This window comes from Sinocyclocheilus anshuiensis, unplaced genomic scaffold (assembly GCF_001515605.1).
Source record: "Sinocyclocheilus anshuiensis isolate Anshui unplaced genomic scaffold, SAMN03320099.WGS_v1.1 scaffold1151, whole genome shotgun sequence".
In the NCBI taxonomy this organism is placed as follows: Eukaryota; Metazoa; Chordata; class Actinopteri; order Cypriniformes; family Cyprinidae; genus Sinocyclocheilus; species Sinocyclocheilus anshuiensis.
Genome location: NW_015548202.1, coordinates 703,119 through 728,781, shown reverse-complemented (window position 1 = coordinate 728,781; position 25,663 = coordinate 703,119). Strand labels below are relative to the sequence as shown.

The 25,663-nt window shown below is 35.2% G+C and overlaps 2 protein-coding genes, 1 long non-coding RNA gene and 1 pseudogene across 9 annotated transcripts in view; 1 reads left to right on the top strand and 3 right to left on the bottom strand.

Annotated features, from left to right (window-relative positions):
- add1 (adducin 1 (alpha)) overlaps positions 1-8,756 on the bottom strand; it is a 40,329-nt gene extending 31,573 nt beyond the window's left edge. For all 7 annotated transcript variants that reach the window (XM_016440094.1, XM_016440098.1, XM_016440092.1 and 4 more), the window contains exon 1: positions 8,573-8,756. The gene's annotated coding sequence lies outside the window, so the exon portion shown is untranslated. The remainder of the gene's footprint in view (positions 1-8,572) is intronic.
- A 1,641-nt stretch (positions 8,757-10,397) lies between these two features.
- LOC107653358 (uncharacterized) lies at positions 10,398-11,076 on the top strand. Its single transcript, XR_001630214.1, has 2 exons — positions 10,398-10,495; positions 11,022-11,076. It is a non-coding gene; the product is annotated as an uncharacterized LOC107653358 (long non-coding RNA).
- Positions 11,077-15,842: 4,766 nt separating this feature from the next.
- On the bottom strand, positions 15,843-21,022 carry LOC107653367 (gastrula zinc finger protein XlCGF8.2DB-like). The gene is made up of 5 exons (XM_016440067.1): positions 20,787-21,022; positions 19,272-19,425; positions 18,754-19,103; positions 18,401-18,532; positions 15,843-16,417 (listed from the first exon to the last, which is right to left on the bottom strand). The coding sequence occupies exons 1-5, from the start codon at positions 20,842-20,844 to the stop codon at positions 16,044-16,046; spliced, it is 1,068 nt and encodes a 355-aa protein (XP_016295553.1). The 5' UTR covers positions 20,845-21,022; the 3' UTR covers positions 15,843-16,043.
- A 3,353-nt stretch (positions 21,023-24,375) lies between these two features.
- On the bottom strand, positions 24,376-25,639 carry LOC107653381 (zinc finger protein 239-like; annotated as a pseudogene).
- Between the last annotated feature and the right edge of the window lie 24 nt (positions 25,640-25,663).

The window sequence follows — 25,663 nt, the reverse complement described above, 5'->3', positions numbered from 1 at the left end:
TGTCCTTTGGCTGTTTACTGTTTTATTTCTTTTCTTTTTCTGCTGATGGCCCACGCTCGACTTGAAGCAGCGCTGCTAGACTGATGGGTGTGTGTCATCAAAGCACTGCGAGAGCTATAAAAGAGCTCGGACGTCTCCTTATGCTTTCTCTCGCCGTACTTTGATGTCATACACTGATCGATCTTCAAGTCGAACACGCCTCTTTACTCTCGCGTGTCACGTAACCGAGTGTAATCGCAGCCTCTGCGGTTGAAAAATCGCATTTTTTCATATCGCGATATTATCGCAAATGCAATTAATCGTTCAGCCCTAATATGCAGCGAGGATCTTCATTCATATAATCAGACCATCAGCTAGGAAACTAAAAACAGTGAAGCACAAGTAAAACTGCAATCACATTAATCAAATTTAGCTGGTTTCTGAACTCCATGACAAAACAACAAGAGTCCATTTAGATCAGATTTTTGGCTGCTCGTACACGATCTCACCCTGGACAAATATTATTGTATTATCTGGTCAAATTTAACTTTCTATACTAGAAACACACACATATGACACTACCATAAGGAAACATCATATTCAATTAATTTCTATTGAGTTTTTGGAGTAAATAATGATCTTTATTAATGTTAGAATGTGATTAAAATTAATCATGCTTAAACATTTTTTAAACAATTGGTTTAAAAAAAATAAAACTAAACGGAGCATTAAAAAATGCAATTATAATAAATAAAAGTTTAAATGGACATTTGTGTTTCTGCAAGAAATAAAAGGCCATTAGCCTTGGAAAAATGCAAATGCAATTATGCATTATATTTTTGAGATTATTTAACATTTTTTGCATGCACAGTTACACAGTTACAAATGTGCATTTTTTACGATCAACAACAACAAGAAGAATATTAAGAATTATCATCATCATTATTAGTAGTAGTAGTAATAATTCAGAATAGTAATAATAATAAACATTAAATAAGAAATGCTAATTGTAATATTTCTCTGTAAAATTTCTATTTAAATAATAAAATGGTATTTAAATAATAATAATAGCCTAATAATAACAATAATTTGTTTGTAGTACTCTTTTTTTTTTTTATCAATATATTTATTATTTTCACATCAACAATTTACAGACTTAGTACAATTTACAAGTAAACATTCTTTCCTAACCACCCTTCCACCCCCATCACATCCTCACTAGACAGAACACTTAAATGAACATTATTGCGAGGCATTGAGCTGGTGTGTAAAATAAGAAAAAAAGACAAATGAGGAAAAACAATTAAAAAAATAAATAAATAAATAAAAATACAAATACAAATAAATACATAAATAACAATACTGATAATAAAGAAATTAAAGTCAAGAAAGGGTTACATTATCACATCAGCATTTTCAGTCAATGCAACATCCAAATTATTCACGTATGCAATAAATTTGCCCCAAATCTTTACAATCATTGATGACTTTTTTTTCAGATTAAACAATTTTTTCAACAGGCACATAGGATGAAAGTTCTCTAAGCCATACACTAGGTCTTGGTGGTTCTTCTGATTTCCATTGTATAGCTATACATTTCTTCGTTTGCCCGTATTGCTATGGCCAGGGGTTCCACTGCCAATGCAAAAAGTAGTGGAGACAGAGGACATCCCTGTCTGGTTCCCCTTGATAAATGAAAGTGCGAAGATAAATCAGAGTTAGTACGGACGGTTGCCAATGGACTTCTATACAACATTCGAATCATATCATACATTTACTAAGGTTATTCTTTGCATCGCAATCGTTCCTCTTAAAATAATATATCTGCCGTATTTGTCTTTATCAACAGATTCCATTTGAAAGGGTATATTTTTATCAATAAGTATAACCACCCCTCTGGATTGTGATGTAAAAGAAGAAAAGAAAACCTGTCCAGGCCACTGGTTTTTAAGATTTTGATGTTCAGAATCAGTCAAGTGTGTTTCTTGTAGCAAAGCAAATCCAATGCTATGTTTTCTGAGGTATAGAATTACTTTTTTCCTTTTAAGTCTTTGATTTAACCCATTGACATTCCAAGTAACATACTTATATTTCAGTGTACTTGACATTAACTATATTTTTTGTTCTATTTCCATCTTAGGGCACTTTAAGAACTTATCTCCAACCAACCTCCACATTGAGAATCTTAAGTGTGTCTCCATATCGAAGTAGACGAATCAGAATGGCCCGTGGTTTGCCATTTTCCGCTGGTCGTCTTTGCAAAGTGCGATGAGCTCTTTCAATTTCGTAGATCTCGTCCTCCTGTCCCAGAATCTTAGGCAGCCATTCCTTTAAAAAATCCACGGCGTTTCTGCCTTCCACTCCCTCTGGGAAACCAACAAGACGTAAATTCTGATGGCGAGATTGATTCTCAAGTTCATTAATTTTGTGTTTCAGCTGTTTAATTTCGTCGTCAACAGCCAATTTGACATTCCCGACATCTTTGTGAAGGCCCGTTACTGCTTCTTCCATCTCCAGCTGCTTGGTTTCTACATCCACCATTCTCAGATTTATTGACTGTAATTCGTTACCCATTTTCTCCAAGGATTCTGCGAACTTACTCAGGCGTCCGTCGATTAGCTCCTGAATTCTGAGAAAAACTTTTTCCATTTCTGCATGGAACCATGGCGGCGGGTCGGACAGTGGCAGTCTCGTTTCCTGAGTTTCTTCTTTTTTATTGTCCGTTTTCTTTGGATTCGGCATATTTATCGGAATATTCGAAGTTATTATTTTAGATAAAGTACTTTCGTCGTAATAAATATCTTTAGGGAGGGTTATTTAGATAGAATTATTCGGGAGCTCTAAACGCTGCGTCTCACTCTAGCGCCGCCATAACCGGAAGTCCTCTGTTTGTAGTACTCTTATAGAACGATATTACTCTTGACAAAAAAGCAAATATGTGTGATACTTTAAGTATAGTTAACATTTTGTGCATGCACTCAAATTTGCATAGTAGTGCAACTTCAATAACTAGTTTGAACCTCAGAAAAATGTGAAAAAAATAATAATAAATTAAAAAAAAAAAAATCTCATTCTCTTTTTTTTTTTTTTTGACAGTAAACAGATCAGTTAAAGCAATGGTCTCTTTTGCCTGAAAATGCCATGCCTATAACTGTGGACCAAGATGGCATTTTCAGGCAAAAGACAGACAAACTTTTGGTGCATTCCGAAATAAATTATGCCAATAAATCTTAACTCTAGGAAAGCAATAATCTCATAAAGCATTTTGCCGAGCTCATTAAACAGTAAAATAATTATCATGACAGACAGAAATTGTTTATAGCTCAGATATTTATGTAGTGTTATATTAATCTCTGCGCATGTTTTAAGAGCACAGAGATGTGTAGGCATGACTGTAGTCGCTATGGAAACAAAACACATTTCCATGGAAACCTGTAGGATTATGTAACGTATACGGTAACTTGTGTCCTGTTTTCTGCCCACTCACTCCTGAACTCTTGCATGCAGCTCAATGGGAAGATTCGCGTCATCAACATCTACGGTTTTATTATCTCAGACTATTTACAGTCTCTCAGCTTCTGCGGTCACTATATCTTTAGTTTTCCCTCTAGCCACGTTTAAAGATCACTATATGACCGTCTCGCTGAGAGAAACATCTGGAAAGTTTCATTATCAAGCATGCAAATGCTCAACAATATCAATTACAACAAGCTAAACGTTTAAACAAATGTGTATTTTCCTTAAAATTCCTACAAATTCCATTGAGAGAATGAGAAACTGAGCATGCTGTTGTTTACTCAAAAGTCCTGTAAAGCCTTTGTAAACCAGCCAGATCTCGCTGCATGAATTTCCTGCATCAATAATGGCTTCTTGACAGTTTCTGAATGGCAGTCAAATCCATTTCAGCCCACCAGCAGGCTCAGATGAAGGCCAAAGCCCATCAGTCCGGGCCAAAACCCTTTCCAGAACTCGCTGGCAGCCGTTAAACCGGACAGCAGGCAATCAGAGAGAGTCTGTCATGACTGAAAGCAGCCAAACGAACCCAGTGATCAGCTTATAAATGCATATAAGACTGGAACACCTGCAGAGCTGGAGGAAGTATGTGTCTTTCATATAGAGAGAAAGACAGAAAAGATAGAAAGCTTGAGATTACACAATCTCAGAGGAAAATCTCTTAATTGCAGCAATGTTTAAGTCGGCAGGTTAAATCAATTATGATTTAGTGCCTGTCTGATTCACATCTTAAGAGTTTCTTTGGATATTAAAAATCAAATGCACTGTAAAAAGTAATCATTGAATCTACTTAAGAAAAGCGAGTAAACATAACTGATTTTTACAAATTTGTTGAATTTACTTAATTACACTGTGTTATGTGAACTTTCAGGTGGATGCAATAGTTAAACTAAACAACTTTAGTAAACAGTACTTAAGAGCATCTAGTTTGTTGGATTAAAGGTATGTTTCCATTGTTTCCATTGTCATTGTCAATGAATACAGTTTTAGAGTGAATACAATTTGAAATGGTTAAAGTTTTTTTTTTGTTTTTTGTTTACAGATAGGTTTCTGAATCTTTTTTTCTTCAAGCTGTCAAATAACAGTTTTTCTGGTAACCTATACATATACACAAGTTACCTATACAAAGTTACAGTAAGTTTTATTAACTCAAAAATTATAAACTAATTTGCTTGAGAAATTTGAGGCAATCAGTTTCCACAGGTTTTCCAAGTAAGTTCAACTCATTACTTTTTACAGTGTGGAGGCCTGCATAAGATAAAAACTGAACATGTACTTGTATGGTTTTGTTGATAAGCACTAAAAATGTATCCATTATTTATAAAACAAGTATAAAAACCTTACAAAATTTCACTGAAATTATTATAATCCCAAACGAAGAATAAAAACTAATTCAAAATATTGATAAAGCTATAATAGTATCAATGATACTAAAAGACAACATAAAAATTCAAATCAAACGTCACTCAAAAGATTAATTCTAGGGTCTGGTAGACCTTCTGTGTCTTGTAAAAGTGATCTTTATGTAAACTGCCCAGGGGTTCAACTGCATGAATTTGCGTCTTATAACCAACTCATGAGGAACTTCGTCATTGACCTACTTTCCGGAAGAGAAGTGTGTGAATTATCTCAGCCGTAACACCACACAGATGTGAGGGAGGGTGTGGAGCAGCACTCGTGTGTGTGTGTGTGTGTGTGTGTGGGATTGAGTTGCTGGCTGAATGTTTATGGGGGTGTGATCATAAGCGAAATGCTTGGAAAGTGATGTTATGTTTTAAAATTCAAAGATTAAAACTGCGAAGACTTCCAGTCTACAAACAAACAATCAAAAAATGTATATAATACAAACTTCATGCTCTACAATAAGAATAATAATTTATATTCACCAGCCCAAACTCTTTAGACTGGATCTAGACAGGGGGAAATGTGCTATTAGATTAGATCAACTTTATTTATCCCCCAAGGTGGAAATTCAGCAACACAAAATATAAGAAAAGTATATTAAAATGAATAAATAAATTAAAAATTAAAACGTTCTATAACATTATGATTTTTACATGCTAAATAAACTTTTAAAATTTTTTTATAATTACTGACTTTATTATATTATTGAACATTATCGATAACTGGGAAAATTATTAAATTCATTAAAAAAAATTAAAAAATAAAAAAAACAGCCAAGGCAACATTTCACATTTTCATTTAGTTTAACTTAAAATAACTAAAACTGAAATTTAAAAATTAATAACTACTGACATATTTAATAAAGATATAACATATTTTTTTACATAATATATAAAAACATACAATATAATATAATATAATTTTCTGTAAAGACGTGAATATTGCAGAATGACTGCAAAATGTACTGACTGACAAATCAAAATTTCATAATTTACTCATTCTTGCTCTTAAATGTTTCTATCTGAACATTAATAAAGTTTGGTCAAATGAAAACTGTGGCCACAGCACACAGCAGCTGTGTAACATCTTAAATGGTGTGTATCTGAGGAATGTCATGTCACTGTCAGTCTGCATTATTCCTGGCACACTGCGGGTCTAAATGTGGCCATGGGCCAGCAGATCTGAATACTCCACATTAACCACATAACTCACATTCACCAAATGCAGAGAGATGGGCCCTCCTTACACTGGGCAAATATTTAACATTGCACTTCTGGCCTGCTAAAATAACAAATCTAAAGGTCTGATAGCATATTCGACAAATCCCAAATCTATTTAGAAATACAACACACTGAAAATCTCATTCCTTCTATGTTATTTCCCCCCATATACGGCTCATATATTATGAATTCTAAACATATGGGCTGTGTTCCAGTACGTAGTGAGCTGCCTTGCAGTCTACTAACTATAGTCAGCACCCTTCAAAAAAAAAAAAATGACTGATTTGAAACGCTCTGCATATTGCTGTCGACAGGATAATAAATTATGCTTTTATTTATGCCACAATAAATACTGCTTTTTTGGTAATTAATGAATTTTAAGTATATTTATAATCAACATTTCTCTTTCTGCAACCACCATGAATGGATTTTACTGAGTTTTGCCACAAAGCATTACAGGATTTCTCTGCAAAAAAATTTTTTAATTCATATTTATAAATTATAATAAATTAGTAAGTATTAAACTATTAGTATTAAAACAAAATATGAATAATAATTTTATTTGACCGCAAATTTCTCACAGAACACTATTATTATTGGAAAAATACAAATATGCATTTTTTTTTTGTATGTTTAACATTTATTTCTTCTTTCTCTGCCAAAAAAAGTTCTCTGCCAAATTTTTTTTTTTGAAGTTGTAAATAAAAGATTACCACGATTACTAATGCTAGTTCAGTTTTTCTTTCATTTAAGCTTTCAAAAATTTATTTTTCCAAATGCACGTGCAATTCTGCCTTTAAATTTGGCAAAACTAAGGAATTTTAAAGCACTGCATAATCACATTTCTAATAGCTTTTGTGCCTGGATCTTGCCAACGATGCTTCAAAATGCTGCGTATGGAAGTTCAAGCATTGAAACGGAACTGTGTTTCAGACAATTTATACTGTGCTAAGAACACACGCAAGACTGTGTTGCAAACAGCTGCTCACGCCACACAAAATATTTCCTGTTTAAAGCAACAGCACTGCATGTATGAAAATCTGAGCGACAGAAAGGGAGGAGAGAGGAAGAGGGGAAGAGAGATGAAAATGAGAAACACATTTTCGTCCCTCTAGAGGGTCGTGGGCGTGGGACGGAGAGAGAGAGAGAATTACACTCAATCCAGGGGTTTCACCATCATACTGTTAGTGAAAAACCTCTGAAACTGAAAAAAGTAGTTGATAAAACTGATCATTTCGACTCCTAATTAATGAGCAACGTTTAAATAATTTTAATATGTCCAAAATTCATTAACATGCGTAAGCTGCAACAACTTCTGACAACTGTAAAGATATTACAGAACTATTACTTGCCAAAAGAATTGATTATCAAGTTATTAATTATTGGCTTTTTCTGTCATATTGACGTTGCCACGGTTGTTTTAAAGCAACAAGCGGCTAGAAACCCCCTGCAACCCTACAGATGATAACCAGTGAGGAAAAAATAGATAATCAAACAGAAGTGAGTTTCACACCCATTTGCCATAGATCTGTAATGGCCGTATGGTAAAACCAGCAGACAGACGCTTCAGTCTTTCTCTTTCTCTGACTGACAGACTGTCAAGACACCAGTGACACACACATGAGCCCAATCTGTGATAAGAGCAAAAACACAGACATCCCACAACACAACAGGCCTAATGATAATAGAGATAAACCGATATATCGGCCAAGCATGAATGGCCATTTAGTGTCTATTCTAAGTGGATAGTGTGCATATTCCTGACACAAAAGAAAAACTAACTTACTGGCATGAAATAAAGCAAGGGTTTTTAAACGGTCGCAAGGAAGGGGGTAAAAGTTGAAAGAAAAACAGTGCAAAAACATAAAATAAATAATTTTTGCTTAGCATTAAAAAGAATTAAAATAACAAAATAAAATAAATGATTTACATACACATATATATAGTAAAATGTATATAAATCTCACTTCGTGCAACTAAGAAACAACATGAGCCTATCATTGATAAAATCTAGGCTATCATTACTATATTGTAGATGGCATAACAAATACCACTTTAAAAACACACGCAAATAACCTGAAGATAAACTACGTTGTCGACATTCTCCATAAAATCACACAAATGCAACAAAGATCACCAAATTTTGCAGATTACAAAATATGTCCAACTTTATTAGTGGCAAATTAAAAGACTTTTATTTTCATTTGTGCGCGTGCAGAGTTGCAGTGGCCCACTCTAACGTTACACCTAATAATCGTTACCGAGGGCCACAATCGTGCCAGAAAACGGCCAAATGACCTCCAAATCACAAGAAGTGTCAAAATATACACGACAAACGCGTTTGTCCTGCAGAAAGCGAACGCTAACTCCACTAGCGTAACTAGCGTTGAGGCCGCGCTACTAAAACCCTGAGGAGAATAATCCAGAGAGAACGGGAATTAGAAACAGAAACTTACGCTTATGTGGGTCTAGATGTGCGGTTGGAGTGGACAGCGACTCGGGGACAGTCGGTTAGCTTGAGGTTTTTCTCCGTTAGAGGGATTTTGTCCACTGTTTCTTTCTGCAACCGTTTGTTTCTGTCGGTAGCGTCTCTGGGGCGCGGCGCTCTGGAGCCGCTGAGGCGAAGAGGCTTCTGATTGGTCCGTGTCACACAAACTCCCGCCCACATCACGAAACAGAGCCTTTGATGTGAGGCGCCCACAGCAGTGATGGGCGGGGCCTGTACGTGCGCTTAAAAACAGCGAGCTCGGCGTGCGTAATCTGTTGTTTTGAGAGACTGTTGGGGGTGGAGTATATATGTTTTTCAGTAAATTAGTATTTTTAAAAGCTTAATGCGTAATCTGTTGTTTTGAGAGACTGTTGGGGGTGGAGTATATTTGTTTTTCAGTAAATTAGTATTTTTAAAAGCTTAAAAATTTTAGTTCGAATTGTTTAAACCTGTATATTCTGTATATTCTAATACATACATATATATATATAGTTATGTAATAATTAAAATAATGAAATAAAAATGCCACTTTTGTCAGTTCTCAAGTTCACCACATGAGGTCGCCACTTTACATTTTACTGTATTCAGCAAGCTACTAAATCCCATTTGTGGTCATTAGTCACTTGTGTGGTCTTGTAAATTGTACATTTCAGTTCTGAGATGCTTATATGTGACCCTGGAGCACAAAAGCAGTCTTAAGTCGCTGGGGTATATTTGTAGCAATAGCCAAAAATACATTGTATGGGTCAAATTATCGATTTTTCTTTTATGCCAACAATATTTAGGATATTAAGTAAAGATCATGTTGCATGAAGATATTTTGTAAATTTCCTACTGTAAATATATCAAAACGTAATTTTTCATTAGTAATATGCATTGCTAAGAACTTCATTTGGACAACTTTAAAGGCAATTTTCTCAATATTTAGATTTTTTTGCTCCCTCAGATTCCAGATTTTCAAATAGTTGTATCTCGGCCAAATATTGTCCGATCATAACAAACCATACATCAATGGAAAGCTTTCAGATGATGTATAAATCCATTTTTTTTTTAAATGGACCCTTATTACTGGTTTTGTGGTCCTGGGTCACATATTGTAGTTCATGGATGACTGCTTTGAATCATATTATTTGTACTTTTTGTTTCCTAGACTTCATTTGGCTCATGCCTCAGGACTTGTTATTATGGGTTTGAAATTCAAAATAAATTTTGCATATGGACCTCACTGATGCTGCTGAGTTAGTTTTAGCATATGAAAGTTTTTGTTTGTTTGTTTGTTTGTTTTATTTTTGATTTTGCTCATTTAAATGCAGGTTTGTGGTTTGTTATGTTGTTGGATTCCAGCCATCAAGATCTGTTGACAATGACATTGAATTCCCCACTGAGCGGCCCTGAGATCTGGATTATTCAGTAGAGACGAGACACACATGCAGTATAACAGTAAAGCTTTCTGTAATGGAACAAACTGAATGCAAATACTTTGAAAACAGGTTTTGATGTGCTCTAGTTATATTTGTGTAAGCTAAATCAGCAGTGGTCTCATTGTGTGACCTAATATGGTATTAAATGTCTTTATTCTTGCTATGGCCAAACACTGTAATGAGATCTCATCGTCAGAGATTTGTATAATCAGTTATTGTAATGAAAATAACAAAGACAAGATCGATTTTGAAAGAAAGAAAAGAGGCTAAACCAGTTCAGGCACTTTCTCCAGTCGCTTCATGCGTCACAGAAGCTGATAGACATATTTACATATAGTCATTTCCTGGTCGATTCTGCTGTTCTTTGCTGTGATTACTGGAGGTTTGACGTTTCAGTAGCTGCCTGCTTCAAGGATTTAAATGAAACAAAATCTGAAAAAAGGAATAAATATTTCCAGATCTGGATGTAGGTGAGTGTCATATGGAATGTTTAGCATTTCTAGATTGCATTTAGATTAGGATTTTGCATAGTTCTGATTTTAAACATTTCTATTGCAGAATTTGAGTTCTGAGAAAGTAGAAATATGTACATTAATTTGAGAGTGTCTTAATATATCACTCTTTAGCTTTGATTTGAAAATGTTTCAAAGGTCATCTTGCATTCTTCAATGCAAATGCTACACTGTTTAGGAGTTCACGTAATCAGTAATCATTCATTTGTGTACACTTCATTCATTCTATCTAACCTATAAATAGAGAAGAATGTTAAATATTGTAATAATGAATGTTAAATCATCATTGAATGCAATTTCTTAGTTTTTCAACATCCAGTATATTTTCCAGGTGAATGACAATCTCAGATTTCCAAACTTTTGTCCTGCACTCTTTATATGATTACTCTGTTATACTAATATTTGTTCAGTCAGAATTACATGATTTCTCTTTAACAGTGATGCATTTTCATATTTTGGTGTTTTCTGTGATTATTCATGCCAGTAGGATGACAGGAAAACTAAAACAGATGCCATTGAGAGAACAAAATACAGCTGAAAAAAGAGAAAAGCGGAGAAAGGAAGCGGCACTGAGAGACGAAACCAAAAATCCACAAGTAATCCACACCACTCCAGTCCATCAGTTAACATCTTGAGAAGTCAAAAGCTGCATGTTTGGAAGAAACAATTCCATCATTAAGGGATTTTAACTTCACATTTTTGCTTCAGGCCAAAATGATAATAACACTTCCTCTAGTGAAAAGGTCATTTTGTTTGAACCAGGAGAGAAATCTGCACAGATCAAGCACTTTAATATTGTGCACACAGTCTTATATATGTGTCATATGAAAGTAATATGATCAGACAATGTTAAAGCAGTAGCACTGAAATCAAATGTTTTTGAACTGTAGCTGTACATAGTTCTCATTTCTAGTATAAAGAGCATTGAGAACAATGACTGTAAAGAAATAGTTGTTCCAGAAATGCCAGGTCGCTCTTTTCCATGTGATCATACAGTGAGACTGGAGATTTCCTAAAGCTTTATGATTTGGTTTGTGGACAAATTGTCTAGATTTGAACTCCTGTGACTTCAGGCACTTTATTCTGGCATGCAGAAGATGATTATTATTCTTTAAAACATGTAATTATCATACTCGTACTTTCTGTTTAGAAGGTATTTTTATCTGAAGCATCTAGTCTCGGTCAGGTGCACAATGATCTCTGTTTTTGAAATGCATGAAGCAAATGATCACGGGGGATTAAGTGTATTATTTTGATTCTGTTCACTTTGTGAAAGGTTATGAAAGTGTTCAAGTGTACATTACACTGTCCTTATTCCTGAACAGGTGTTTGTTTTCAGTCATTATGATGACTACCCAAATGTGTCCAAGTGTCTGTTGCTTTGCATTCCACAATAAATATTTCACTTCAGCCAAGAAATATGACCTTCTCTATCTTGACTTGTAACATAGAAAGTTATAGAATATCTAAAGTGATCAGTGATAAATACAGCTGCTTTGTTGTCAGTTTACTGGTGCAACTAAATAAGTGAAGCAATAAGTGCATTAACATACACTGTATTAAACAGTTTTCAAAGTTAAAACAAAGATTGGAGTACATTTTGCAAGAAATACTACCGTATTTCATTCTTTGTACTTCAGAATTGCACATTTAATACATTTAATTACTTGCCGTTTCTTTCTTTGTCTTTAATTGTTAAATGTAGCAATTTCTGAGTGAAAATTATTTCAACTATTTTTTTTCAGTCTATTGAACACTGCCTTTAAAATAAATAATAAAATACAACTAAATAAAATGGAATACGAAGGAACACATTCTCTATGTTACGTATATATGACATAAACATAAACATTATATAGCCTACATTTTTTTCCTTTTGAATAATATGCACTGATAAATCATCTTTATAACTAGAGCAGGAACATGAATTAAGAAAAAACAATTGAGACAAATTGAGACATGCTCCTGGTGTTTTGTGACACTGAATTGCCATCAAAAACACTCACAAAAACAATTTAATGCGACTGACAATAATACATGAAAATGTAAATAAACTACAAATTGAATTTCTAAGTCTTAATAAAAGCACTTTTGTTTTACTGCAGAAGGTGCCAAGGAAGCTCAAGCATTTCAATCATGTTTGCTCACTATATCATTCCCAGATCAGAGTTTTGACTTGGTATTTTTCACAATATTAATAAATCTAATCTTGAACAGTAGGCCTACAGCATTTGAACCGCACCCTCCCTGAAGCACGTGATCCAGATAACCACATTTACGTCATGATTTGTCAATCATTGTGCATTGCACGAATGTTTTGATTGTACACTGTCGGAAAATGATGAAGCAAACTTCCATGCACATTCTACAGTTAAAAACCCCCTGCAACTCTCAATGGTTGGGTCACTTGTCTGATCTGATGTGAACAGCAGGGGAAAATAATGCTGAATGCAAATAATCAAATGCAACTAATAATAATAGTAATAATAATTCATTACATTTATATAGCGCTTTTCTAGGCACTCAAAGCGCTTTACATTGTCAGGGGGTATCTCCTCATCCACCACCAGTGTGCAGCATCCACCTGGATGATGCGACGGCAGCCATAGTGCGCCAGAACACCCACCACACACCAGCTTATCGGTGGAGAGGAGACAGAGTGATGAAGCCAATCAGCAGATATGGGGATGGTTAGGATGCCATGATGGTCAGAGGCCAATGGGCAAATTTGGCCAGGATGCCGAGGTCACACCTCTACTCTTTTCAAAAGACATCCTGGGATTTTTAATGACCACAGAGAGTCAGGACCTCAGTTTAACATCTCATCCAAAGGACGGTGCTTGTTGACAGTATAGTGTCCCCGTCACTATACTGGGGCGTTAGGACCCACACAGACCACAGGGTGAGCACCCCCTGCTGACCTCACTAACACCTCTTCCAGCAGCAACCTAGTTTTCCCAGGAGGTCTCCCATCCAGGTACTGACCAGGCTCAGCCCTGCTTAGCTTCAGTGGGTAACCAGTCTTGGGTTACAGGGTGATATGGCTGCCAGCGATAGCTGGATAACTAGCCAAATAATTATGCATAGTTAAAGATAAAATAAATTAAATTAAAAATAACCAAATTAATTAAGTAGTGGAAAGTGAAGTAATGTATACACTGAAAAAAGTATTTTTCAGAAGGTTCACAGAATATTCCAAATTAACATTCAAAGATGAATTCATGATGTACTCGCTCATTACATACATTTTGCACATTTTGAACACAGAAAAAGTTACATAGTGCTGCTTTAAATGAAAATCGTTGATGTTAAAGTAAAATCCCATGACAATCATTGCATTTGACTTCTAGAGGACATCGTGAAGGCAAGGTGATATGTGACAGATCACATCTGGAGTATCAGAGAAGAGAAAAGGCATTAAATGAGATATGAACAGCAGAGTGTCCAAAGAATCACGAGAGAAAAGCCTACCGAAGCATATTCGCAGACACAGCATGCAGCAAAAACCAAACAGTGAGTAGTTTGTCTGCAGTTCTGTTCTTTATAAGTTTGCATTATTATTAGCTACAGAAAATGAATGCCGGGGCTAGTTGTCACAGTTTTTATTTCAGTAAATATTCCTCAAGAGGTACTTTTTTTTTAAACAAACCTAAAAGCCTTTAAGAGTTAGTTAATATATACCTCTGATTAATAAGGTGGGGTTTGTGGAGGTGGAAGATAAGCAGCTGATAGTTTCTATCTACTGTGAGTAAGAATAAGCTCCTCCCAACTTACATTTAGATTTCCTGTTCATTTAACACCTTGGTGTTTGTATGAGGTAAGCTGTCACAATGAAACCTGACATTACACACTATTTTATTATGGGCTTTTTAGCACAAGGTAGCACACACATGCATATCATTGTTTTGATGTAAGAATGATATTTTTAGCATTTAAAATGTGTGACAACTCTCCCCAATTAAAGATTATAATTGATCTTTTATTTATTCCAGTGTGTCTGGATGCAGACGGACCTGAAGAGTTTCATTCTGGTGAATTAGAGACAGTCACAGATGAGGTGAGAGACTGATAGATAGTCTCGTGAAGGAAAAACAACTGATGTGTGGAACTGAAATAAGAAGGAAAGGTTTTTTAGCATTGGAAACAACCTAGCAACCACCCAGAACAATCTAGCAACCGCGAAGAAACATAACGTTCGTTTTGACAAATCTAGTTTTAGTGATTCATAATTGCTCTCTTCTTCTCTTTAGGTCACTTCAGTACATCCAGCTTGTTTTGAGCTCTTCAGCTCCTTCATCTTCATCTTCTTCTGTCATCCATCAGTCAGTAAAGTCACAGTATCTCTCTCTCTGCTGGACACACTCGTGTAGCACAAGAGGATGCTTAAAGAAAAAAGTTTACCCAAAAATTTAAGTTCTGTCATCATTTACTCACCCTCATGTTGTTCCTGTATGAGTTTTTTCTTCTTCTCCTGAACACAAAAGGAGATATTTTGAGGAATGTTGGTAACCAAACAGTCTAAAAATATATATATATATATGGAAGTCTACCAGCAACTGTTTGGCTATCAACATTCTTCAGAATATCTTCTTTTGTGTTCAATACAGGTTTGGAACAACTTGAGGATGAGTAAATGATGGAGTAAATGATATAAAGTCTTGTGTGTTTGTTTTAAGTGAATGACAGCAGCATATTTTACAGTAAATACATGTAAAACACTGTAGGTTGTCATTTACTCAAAATGCAGTCAGACGTAAGTGTTAATCTCTGTAGATTATCTGCAGTGTTTTAAAGCATTTTGCTTTTCTGTCATGGTGTTTGATCTGAAAGTCTCAGAAAACATTTCACCAGAAAACATTTTTGACTGTTCACTGTAATATCGCTGCAACCGTACGCTGCTAACCTTCTTTTATTTTTATATTTGTATATAACTTGTATATAGTTTTTATAAAATAAAAAACCTCTGTGAGGTGTGCATTGCATCCAATAGTAGACATCTGTCTTCACTTTGTCGTTGTGTGGATTTGTTTAATTACATTTGAACAAGAGAAACATATTTTTTCTAAAAATACATGCATTTTTTCCCAAATATGATGGGTTTTTGAAATAAGGTCTGTGGTGGATGCTGATGAAAGATTCAATGACAGAGGTGAAGAACACAAACATTTTGCAATAATGACTTAAAGATGAACCCGGAGTAGACATTAAGAAAAAACAAAACAAAAAAAAAACAATCTCATCACTGTTCAACTGAAAAACTTTAGAAATTGTTTAATGTAAAACAAATGTTTGATGTCCAGTAAAGCTGAATCATGTAAATCATGTTACTGTGGTTCTGAAAAGAGAAGGACAATGCTTGACCAAACTGCCACCAGATTCAAACTTCACTACTAATATTAGCAAATCACCCTATTAGATTAAATTACTATATTCAAACAAATTCCATCTTTTTCTTAATCTGAATGTCAAATTACTTGTAAGTCATGCATCTGAATGTGAACTTTGCTCACTTAGACGACTTCGGGCAATGCTTTTTTATATGAGCCTGTAGACTAGATGATGAGACAAAACTCTTCCCACATGAAGAGCACTGGTACGGCTTTTCTCCAGCATGAACTCTCTCATGTTTTCTCAAGGTTGATGAATCAGTGAAACTCCTTTCACAGTGTGAGCACTTGTACGGTTTCTCTCCAGTGTGAATCCTCTGGTGTTTTTTTAAGTCGCTGGTTGTAGCAAAGCTTTTCCCACAGTTAAAGCACACATGAGGTTTCACACCAGTATGAATACTCTGGTGGACTTTTAAAGTGTACAGACGTGTAAAACTCTTTTCACAATAAGAACAAGCATGAGGCTTCAAACCAGCATGAATTTTAAGGTGGTCTCTTAATGTCGATGCCACAACAAATGTTTTATCACACTGACTGATGTTGTTTGTCTTCATGCACTTCCATTGGGTCTAAAATCAACATATAACATTCTCATTATTTAAATAAAGAAGGACAAATGAAAGCACAAAATATATAATCACAACTCAATATGGTCACAATTTAGGGAAAAAAAATATTTTTTACAAATTTTTGTCAGTTCCTCATCAGTCATTAAAGAGAATGAAGGAAAACACCAACCTGTTTGTTCCTCTGTATCTTCATCTCTCATTCTGCAGGGGTCTTCCTCAAACTCCATCTTTCCAACAGTATGTCAGTAGTTTCTCCTGGAGTAATTCCTCCTGCTTGCTTCTTCTTCAGCTGTGGGAAGATGGGAATATTCTCCAGCATTTAAACTCTCATGAACGGCTGTGGAGCGGCTTCACTGAAGGAGTCAATGGAGCTCATTTAGCAGATGCTCAAACACTCTCAATCATCCAGCTTTAAGTGTTTCGCTCAAATAGTCATTTAGAAACAATTACATGGATTTATTTGACTTTTTACAACATAGATAAAAAACACTACTAGTAAAAATATATGTAAATCCACAAACATAGCCTACAAACACTCACTTACATTCACTTCTTATCACCACCATCTGCTAATAATCTGTTAGAACAGAAAATAGAATAGATTGTGACTATATTGTATTGCAATAGGTAGAATTTCAATGTTTAATCAAAACTAGTTTGGACATAGTTTTTAATACAAAGTTTAATATAGTAGCATTATGCACTAATCGGATGAATGAAAGAATGATACAATGTAAAGTTAATATATGCAGAATGAGAGACAGAGATTTATGTTCAAACACTTTCTTGCATCCAGACACTGAATAATGAAGAACATCAAAGGAATGTTGTGTTCATCTACTACCTAACTGTTATTTTAATCGTTATCTTCTCAAAAGTGTCATCATTTATAATCAGAAATGAGGTCTAGATTTCCAGCACTGTTACACTATCAGTTCTTCAATTCTCACAGCAGTTCAGAGTGAAGCTGAAAGATTATTAATGAGGGTTGATTGCTGTAATCAGACATCCATTAAACCTGTGAATGTGTGAGAAATAAAGACAAAGGAACAGTTTGCAGATCATAAATATGAGCATTTAAGCATTTAACTAGCCTATTCAGTTGTTCATATTGTGTTTCACTCTTTGTTTACATTAATTAATCACATTAAATAGCCTATCTTTCTACACAATCTTTACACTTTGTCATGTAAATAACTAGTTAGTAACGCGCTTCTCAAGTTTTTCCTACTTGCAACATTGGTTTCATTTCAGGTCGGATCTCGAGTCCAATTCTGTAACCGTTTTTGATTCACTGAAATAAACCGACTCTTATAAGTCATGAGTTCATGAACAGGATACTCCTCGAGCTCAGTGGATTTATAAGTTGTCAGATTTATTTCACCCAAATAAATAAATGAATGTACTCCCAGTCTGATAAACCATAAACAGCAGTTTTAGAGTCAATCAATGTACCACGTGGTTGAAATGAAAACAAACAGCGACATCTAGAGGAAGATCTGTGGCACTGACCAACTATTATCATAACTTCATATCGAGGTTATTCTGAGGGTCAAGAGTCAAGACAACACAAAATAGTTTTAACCCTGTAAAGCTTGACATATGAAATAACAGTCAGATATATACTTTTTTTTCTTTTAATGTAACAATTTATTGAACCTTTAGACAAAAGGTTTGTGTTTAAAATAATGATTTATTACCATCCAGTTGATAAAGCCCTTGATTTCATGCAAATGAAAGTACATTCAGTATCAAATTATTTACTTGAAAGTAATGGATCTGAATCTGGACTTTGCTCACTTAGACAACTTTGGGCAACACTTTTTCTTATGTTTTATTAGAGTAAATGAGCGAGTGAAATCCCTCCCACATGAAGAGCACTGGTGCAGCGTTTCTCCAGTATGAACCAGTATGTTTTTTCAAGGTTGATGAATCAGCAAAAGTCTTCTCACAGTGTGAGCACTTGTAAGGTTTCTCTCCAGTGTGAATCCTCTGGTGTTTTTTTATGTTGCTATACGTAATAAAGCTCTTCCCACAGTCAAAGCACATATAAGGTCTCACACCAGTATGAATACGCTGATGCACTGTTAAAACTCTTAGTAGTGAAAAACTCTTTTCACAAAATGAGCAAACGTGAGGTTTCACAGCAGCATGAATTTTAAGGTGTTCTTAAGTGTGATGCCAAAACATATGTTTTATCACACTGATCACAGCTGAATGATCTCACTCCAGCGTAGTGAAAAACTCTTTTCACAAAATGAGCAAACGTGAGGTTTCACAGCAGCATGAATTTTAAGGTGTGTTCTTAAGTGTGATGCCAAAACATATGTTTTATCACACTGATCACAGCTGAATGATCTCACTCCAGAATGAGAATGCAGATGCTCTTTGAGAACGCTTCTGTCTCTGAAGCTCTTTCCACACTGAGTGCATGTATAAGGCCTCTCTCCAGTGTGAATTCTCATGTGTGTCGTATGTTGTGATTTACGTATGAAACTCTTTCCACACCGAGTGCATGCAAATGGTTTTTCTCCAGTGTGAATTCTCATGTGATCATTTAGGTGTCCTTTATCAATGAAGCTCTTTCCACACTGAGTGCATGTATAAGGCCTCTCTCCAGTGTGAACTCTCATGTGTCTGTTAAGTTCTGGTTTACGTGTGTAACTCTTTCCACACTGAGTGCATGCAAATGGTTTTTCTCCAGTGTGAATTCTCATGTGATCATTTAGGTTTCTTGTATCAATGAAGCTCTTTTCACACTGAGTGCATGTATAAGGCCTCTCTCCAGTGTGAACTCTCATGTGTCTGTTAAGTTCTGGTTTACGTGTGTAACTCTTTCCACACTCTGTGCAGGCAAAAGAACCTCCATGGACTCCAGTTTTTCCAGCTCGTTTTTTTTCAGTCTGTGAAATGATAGCTTTTCCATCTTCATCTGTGCCATAAGGTTTTTGAAACCGATGCTGCTTGTCCTTATTCACTTCCATTGAGTCTAAAATCAACAAATTAAATGATCAATAGGTTATTCAATTAAAAAATAACAAATGTGAAAGTAGGGCTGGGCGATATAGCTTAAAAATTATCACAATATAATGTTTCATATCGTTCGTTATCAATGATTATTGAAAATGAACAAAACAGCATCATGTATTTATGCATAGCTTAATACAAATAGCCAAAGCGCCGATCACACGACTGCATTTAAAAACACATGAGACGCAGTGGAATGGAATAAAACCCCCACAAATTCTCGAGAAATGTTTTCTAAAAGTTGAACCTCTTTTAACTTTACATGGCTTTCTATTCATCTCTTGTGCCAGACGCGAGTGCCACAGTCATAGTTGTGCGTCTCAAGAATGCGCCGAATACGCGTTCTGTGTGAACGGCTTGGATTCGGTTTTAAACTAACCAACATCTTCTCCGCATTGAGCTTCTAAATTTCTCTAATATTTTGAATGGAAAATGCAGCAGCGGCGCATCTAGTGGTTTCTACTGGATATAGACTAACAAAAACATTAAAATGCAACAACATCATCGTCACCACATCTCGTGCAACCCAGTCAACAATTTGATCTCACAATGATGTCACCATGTATCCCCGGTGACTAATATTTGAACTGCCTTCTCTCAACCTGCTCAAAATTTGAAACTCACAATGAGCTAACATACTACTCACACCGTGAGGATCAGAGTACGAGGATCGTTTGAACTCGCAATGATTTCATATACTACTCACACTGTGAGGATCACAGTATGAGGATCGTTTGAGTTCATAATGAGCTCATGTATTACTCACATCGTGAGGCTCACAGTATGAGGATCGTGTGATGTCACTGTGATCATCGCATGATCTCACGTGTTGACTGGGAAGTCTCTCTGACGCACACCTAAAATTCAAACATACCGTTTTTTCATTCGAATGCGAATTTTTATTTTCAATTGGACTAATAGGCTATTCCTTTTTTTTTTATTCACACTCATTTCATTCACACACTCATTGCGTGTGCTTGTGTGTTCTGTTGGCTCTCTGCTTGTCACTCATAACGCGCCTTTAAATGAAAAGAAGCGTGAAACTATCCTGCGATATATCGAACATTTTTTCTATCGTTATCGATTATGGTGTACCGTCGAAAAATATCTATCGCCCAGGCCTATGTGAAAGAAAATTAAATATACTTGAGTCTCAATTTAGCAAAAAATACTGAGTCTACTAGTATCTCATTTTAATTGTTTTATGTCAGTTTTCATCTTAATGTTCCTCATCAGTCATTAAAGAGAATGAAGGAAAACACCAACCTGTTTGTTCCTCTGTATCTTCATCTCTCATTCTGCAGGGGTCTTCCTCAAACTCCATCTTTCCAACAGTATGTCAGTAGTTTCTCCTGGAGTAATTCCTCCTGCTTGCTTCTTCTTCAGCTGTGGGAAGATGGGAATATTCTCCAGCATTTAAACTCTCATGAACGGCTGTGGAGCGGCTTCACTGAAGGAGTCAATGGAGCTCATTTAGCAGATGCTCAAACACTTACAATCACTCTCAATCATCCAGCTTTAAGTGGCTTAATCAAATAGTTGTTTAGAAGCAATTGTATTTATTGTAATTTTTACAACAGATAAAGGAAAAATAGATAAATAAAAAAAATCAATTAAATACTACTACTAAAATTATACATATATATATATATAACCGGATGTATGAAAGAATGATACAATGTAAAGTTAATGTAGAATGAGAGACGGAGATTTATATTCAACACTTTCTTGCATCAAGATACTACATAACGACAAACATCAAATGAGTGTTGTGTTCACCTACTGTTTATCTCTTATTTCTTTATGGTATTTTAATCTTTATCTTTTTAATTGAAACAAGTTTAGACAAAGTTTATAATATAACAACGGCACTTTAAATGGTTACAAATCGGATGAATGAAAGAATGATACAATGTAAAGTTAATATATGGAGAATGAGAGACAGAGATTTATGTTCAAACACTTTCTTGCATCCAGACACTAAATAACAAGAAACATACAATAAGTGTTGTGTTCATCTGCTGTACATAACTGTTATTTTAATGGTATTTTAGTCTTATATATATATATAACCGGATGTATGAAAGAATGATACAATGTAAAGTTAATGTAGAATGAGAGACGGAGATTTATATTCAACACTTTCTTGCATCAAGATACTACATAACGACAAACATCAAATGAGTGTTGTGTTCACCTACTGTTTATCTCTTATTTCTTTATGGTATTTTAATCTTTATCTTTTTAATTGAAACAAGTTTAGACAAAGTTTATAATATAACATATAGTTTAACATTTAAACTTTAAGTTTAACATCACAGTTTTAAACGGGAAACGGCACTTTAAATGGTTACAAATCGGATGAATGAAAGAATGATACAATGTAAAGTTAATATATGGAGAATGAGAGACAGAGATTTATGTTCAAACACTTTCTTGCATCCAGACACTAAATAACAAGAAACATACAATAAGTGTTGTGTTCATCTGCTGTACATAACTGTTATTTTAATGGTATTTTAGTCTTTATCTTCTCAAAAGTGTCATCATTTATAATAGAGCAGTTCAGCAGTTCAGAGTGAAGCTGAAAGATTATTAATGAGGGTTGATTGCTGTAATCAGACATCCATTAAACCTGTGAATGTGAGAGAAGTAAAGACAAAGGAAGAGTTTGCACATCATTGTCACACATGAGCATTTAACTCGGTTGTTCATGTTGTGTTACACTCTTTGTTTACGTTAATCACTCACATTAAATAGCATATCATTCAACACAATAATTTTTACACGTTGTCATGTAAATCACTAGTTAGGAACGCGATTCTTAAGTTTTTCCTATGTACAACACGATTCGTTTCACGACGCACATGACGAAAGTAATAACTCAGGATTCGATCTCTGAGTCGAAACGATTCTGTAAGCGTTTTCGATTCACCGAAATGAACCGACTCTTATGACTCATTAGTTCGTGAATCGAATGGTCGAGCTCAATGCATTTACAAGTTGCCAGATTTATTTTTCCCAAATAAATAAACAAGCAATGTACTCACAGTCTGATAAACAGCAGATTTAGGGTAAATCAATGAACCATGAAGAGGATCATCATCATCATCTTCTTCTTCTTCTTCTTTCTCTAGGGTTTGTTGGCTGTTGGCAAACAACTTATTGGTGCATTACCGCCACCAACTGGTATGGAGTGTGGACCAGGAAGTCATATATAGCTACATTGTTCAAAAAATAAAAATAAGTAAATAAATCAAATAAACCCTATATCCTTCCACTTATATTAGTTTCTCTAAGATATTGAAACAATAGATTATAACACATGTCTTTTGACACTTTCCGCAAAATATCTATTAAATCGTATTTTCATCTCTCCCAATTTTTGAATGAAATGCCTTCTTTCTGTTCCATATTTCTGACAATATATCATAACATGTTCTACTGTCTCGTCCTCCCCACAGAAATCACATTTCCCTGTGTTATCTTGAACAGTGTTTCATTTAGTCCAGTGCGTCCAAACCTAAGCCTCGATATTATTATTTCTTCTCTCCTATTCCTCCCGGTATATACCTCATTTCTCCCACTTTCCTTCGAATCCTATGAAACCATTGCCCTTTTCTTGTTTCTTCCCATTGACTTTACCACTCAATCTCTTTTTAATGATGCTCTAGATTTCTGCCTTGCTGATATTAACTGTGAAATCAATATGATTACTTTTAGTAACGTCCTTTGCTATTTTATCTGCCATTTCACTTCCTTTAATTCCGTTGTGTGCTGGAATCCATAAAAAACACCATAAGCCCCATCACTTTAATTCTGTATAGTGTTTCTCTCATCTTTATTCAAATATCTGGTCTGCTGTTTGAACACTGTAAACTGGTTAACAATGAGCTTGAATCTGAACAAATGATTGCTCTTAGCGGCCTTGTATCTTCTATCTCTCATTGCTAGTGGCATTTCTCCCGTTTCAACCTGAAGTGCCTCTGTTGGGGTCGTTTTAAATCCTCCTGTGCATAACCTCAATGCCTGATATTGCACCCTATCCAGTTTTTTAAGCAATGTGAATCTAATATTGATCTAATTAGTCCCACGTGTATATTGCCTTCAAAGCCATTCTGTCTGCTCCCCATTCACTTCCAACTAAGCACCTCATTACATGTAATATTTTATGTAATATTCTGTAATAGTATATGTAATATTCTTCAATTCTCACAGCAGCTCCGAGTGAAGCTGAAAAATTATTAATGAGGGTTGATTTCTGTAATCAGACATCCATTAAACCTGTGAATGTGTGAGAAGTAAAGACAAAGGAACAGTTTGCAAATATGAGCATTTAACTATTTAACTCGGTTGTACATGTTGTGTTACACTATTTGTTTATGTTAAGTAATCACATTAAATAGCCTATTGTTCAACACAATCTTTACATGTTTTAAGTTTTTACTATGAACAACACTGGTTCATTTCACGTCGCACATGACATAATAAACCGACTCTTATGAATAACCAGTTAGTGAATCGGACACTAGTCGAGCTCAGTGGATTTATAAATTGTCAGATTTATTTCATCCAAATAAATAAACAAGAAAGGTACTCACAGTCTGATAAAAGGCAGATTTAGAGGTTGAAATGAAAACAAACAGCGTCATCTAGAGGAAAATCTGTGGTACTGACCATCTATTATCATAACTTCATATTGAAATACTGCAAGTTATTCTGAGGATCAAGAGTCAACACTACACAAAATCTTTTAACCCTGTAAAGCCTGATAATGAATTACCAGTCAGAAATATATTTTTTTTCTGTAAGTTTATTGAACATTTAGACAAACGTTCTGTTTAAAAGAACGATTTACTTCTGTACAGTTGATGAACCCCTTGAATACATGCAAATTAAAGCACATTCAATATCAAATTATATACTTGAAAGTGATGGATCTGAACATGAATTTTGCTCACTTAGACAACTTTGGGCAATGCTTTTTCTTATGTTTTAGTAGATTAGAGGACCAGGTGAAACACCTCCCACATGAAGAGCACTGGTACGGTTTTTCTCCAGTGTGAACTCTCTCATGGGTTTTCAAGGCTGATGACTGAGCGAAACTCTTCTCACAGTGTGAGCACTTGTACGGTTTCTCTCCAGTGTGAATCCTCTGGTGTTTTTTTAAGTCGCCGGATGTAGCAAAGCTCTTCCCGCAGTCAAAGCACATATAAGATCTCACTCCAGTATGAATAGTCTGGTGAACTTTTAAAGTTTTTAGCACTGAAAAACTCTTTTCCACAAAAAGAGCAAAAGTGAGGCTTCACACCAGCGTGAACTTTAAGATGCGATCTCAAATTAGATGCAAAAGCAAATGTTTTATCACACTGATCACAGCTGAATGATTTCACTCCAGCGTGAGAGAGCTGATGTTTTCTCAGAACACTTTTGGATGTGAAACCCTTTCCACACTGAGTGCATGTGAAGGGTTTTTCTCCAGTGTGAATTCTCATGTGTATCTCAAGTTTTGATTTACGTGCGAAACCGTTTCCACACTGAGTGCATGTATAAGGCCTTTCTCCAGTGTGAGATCTCATGTGCATCTTAAGGTGTGATTTATGTATGTAACCGTTTCCACACTGAGTGCATGTATAAGGCCTCTCTCCAGTGTGAATTTTCAAGTGCACAGTCAAGTATCTTTTGCACAAGAAACTCTTTCCACACTCGGAGCAGCTGAAAGATCCTTTGTCTCCAGTTATGCGAGTTTGTTTTTGTGTGAAATTCTTTTCAGTCTGTAAAACGGTGGTGTTTCCATCTTCGTTTATGAAATTAGGTTTTTGAAACTGATGCTGTTTGTCTTCATTCGCTTCCACTGAGTCTGAAATCAAAATATTAAATCCCCAAAATTCAATTAAAGAAAGACAAATGAGAAACAAAAAGAAAGCCTCAATTTGGCACAAATATAGTTTACTATTGGGTCTATTAGTATTTAGTTTTAAATGTATTGTTATATGTCAGTTTTCATCTTAATGTTCCTCATCAGTCATTAAAGAGAATGAAGGAGAACACCAACCTGTTTGTTCCTCTGTATCTTCATCTCTCATTCTGCAGGGGTCTTCCTCAAACTCCATCTTTCCAACAGTATGTCAGTAGTTTCTCCT

Coding starts and splice junctions, on each gene's coding strand:
- LOC107653367 (XM_016440067.1), bottom strand. CDS start 20,844: ATGGAGTTTGAGGAAGACCCCTGCAGAATGAGAGATGAAGATACAGAG. Junction 19,104..19,271: donor AGAGTTCACACTGGAGAGAG/GCCTTATACATG, acceptor CACTGGAGAGAG/GCCTTATACATGCACTCAGT. Junction 18,533..18,753: donor TGTGAAACCTCACGTTTGCT/CATTTTGTGAAA, acceptor ATATGTGCTTTG/ACTGTGGGAAGAGCTTTATT.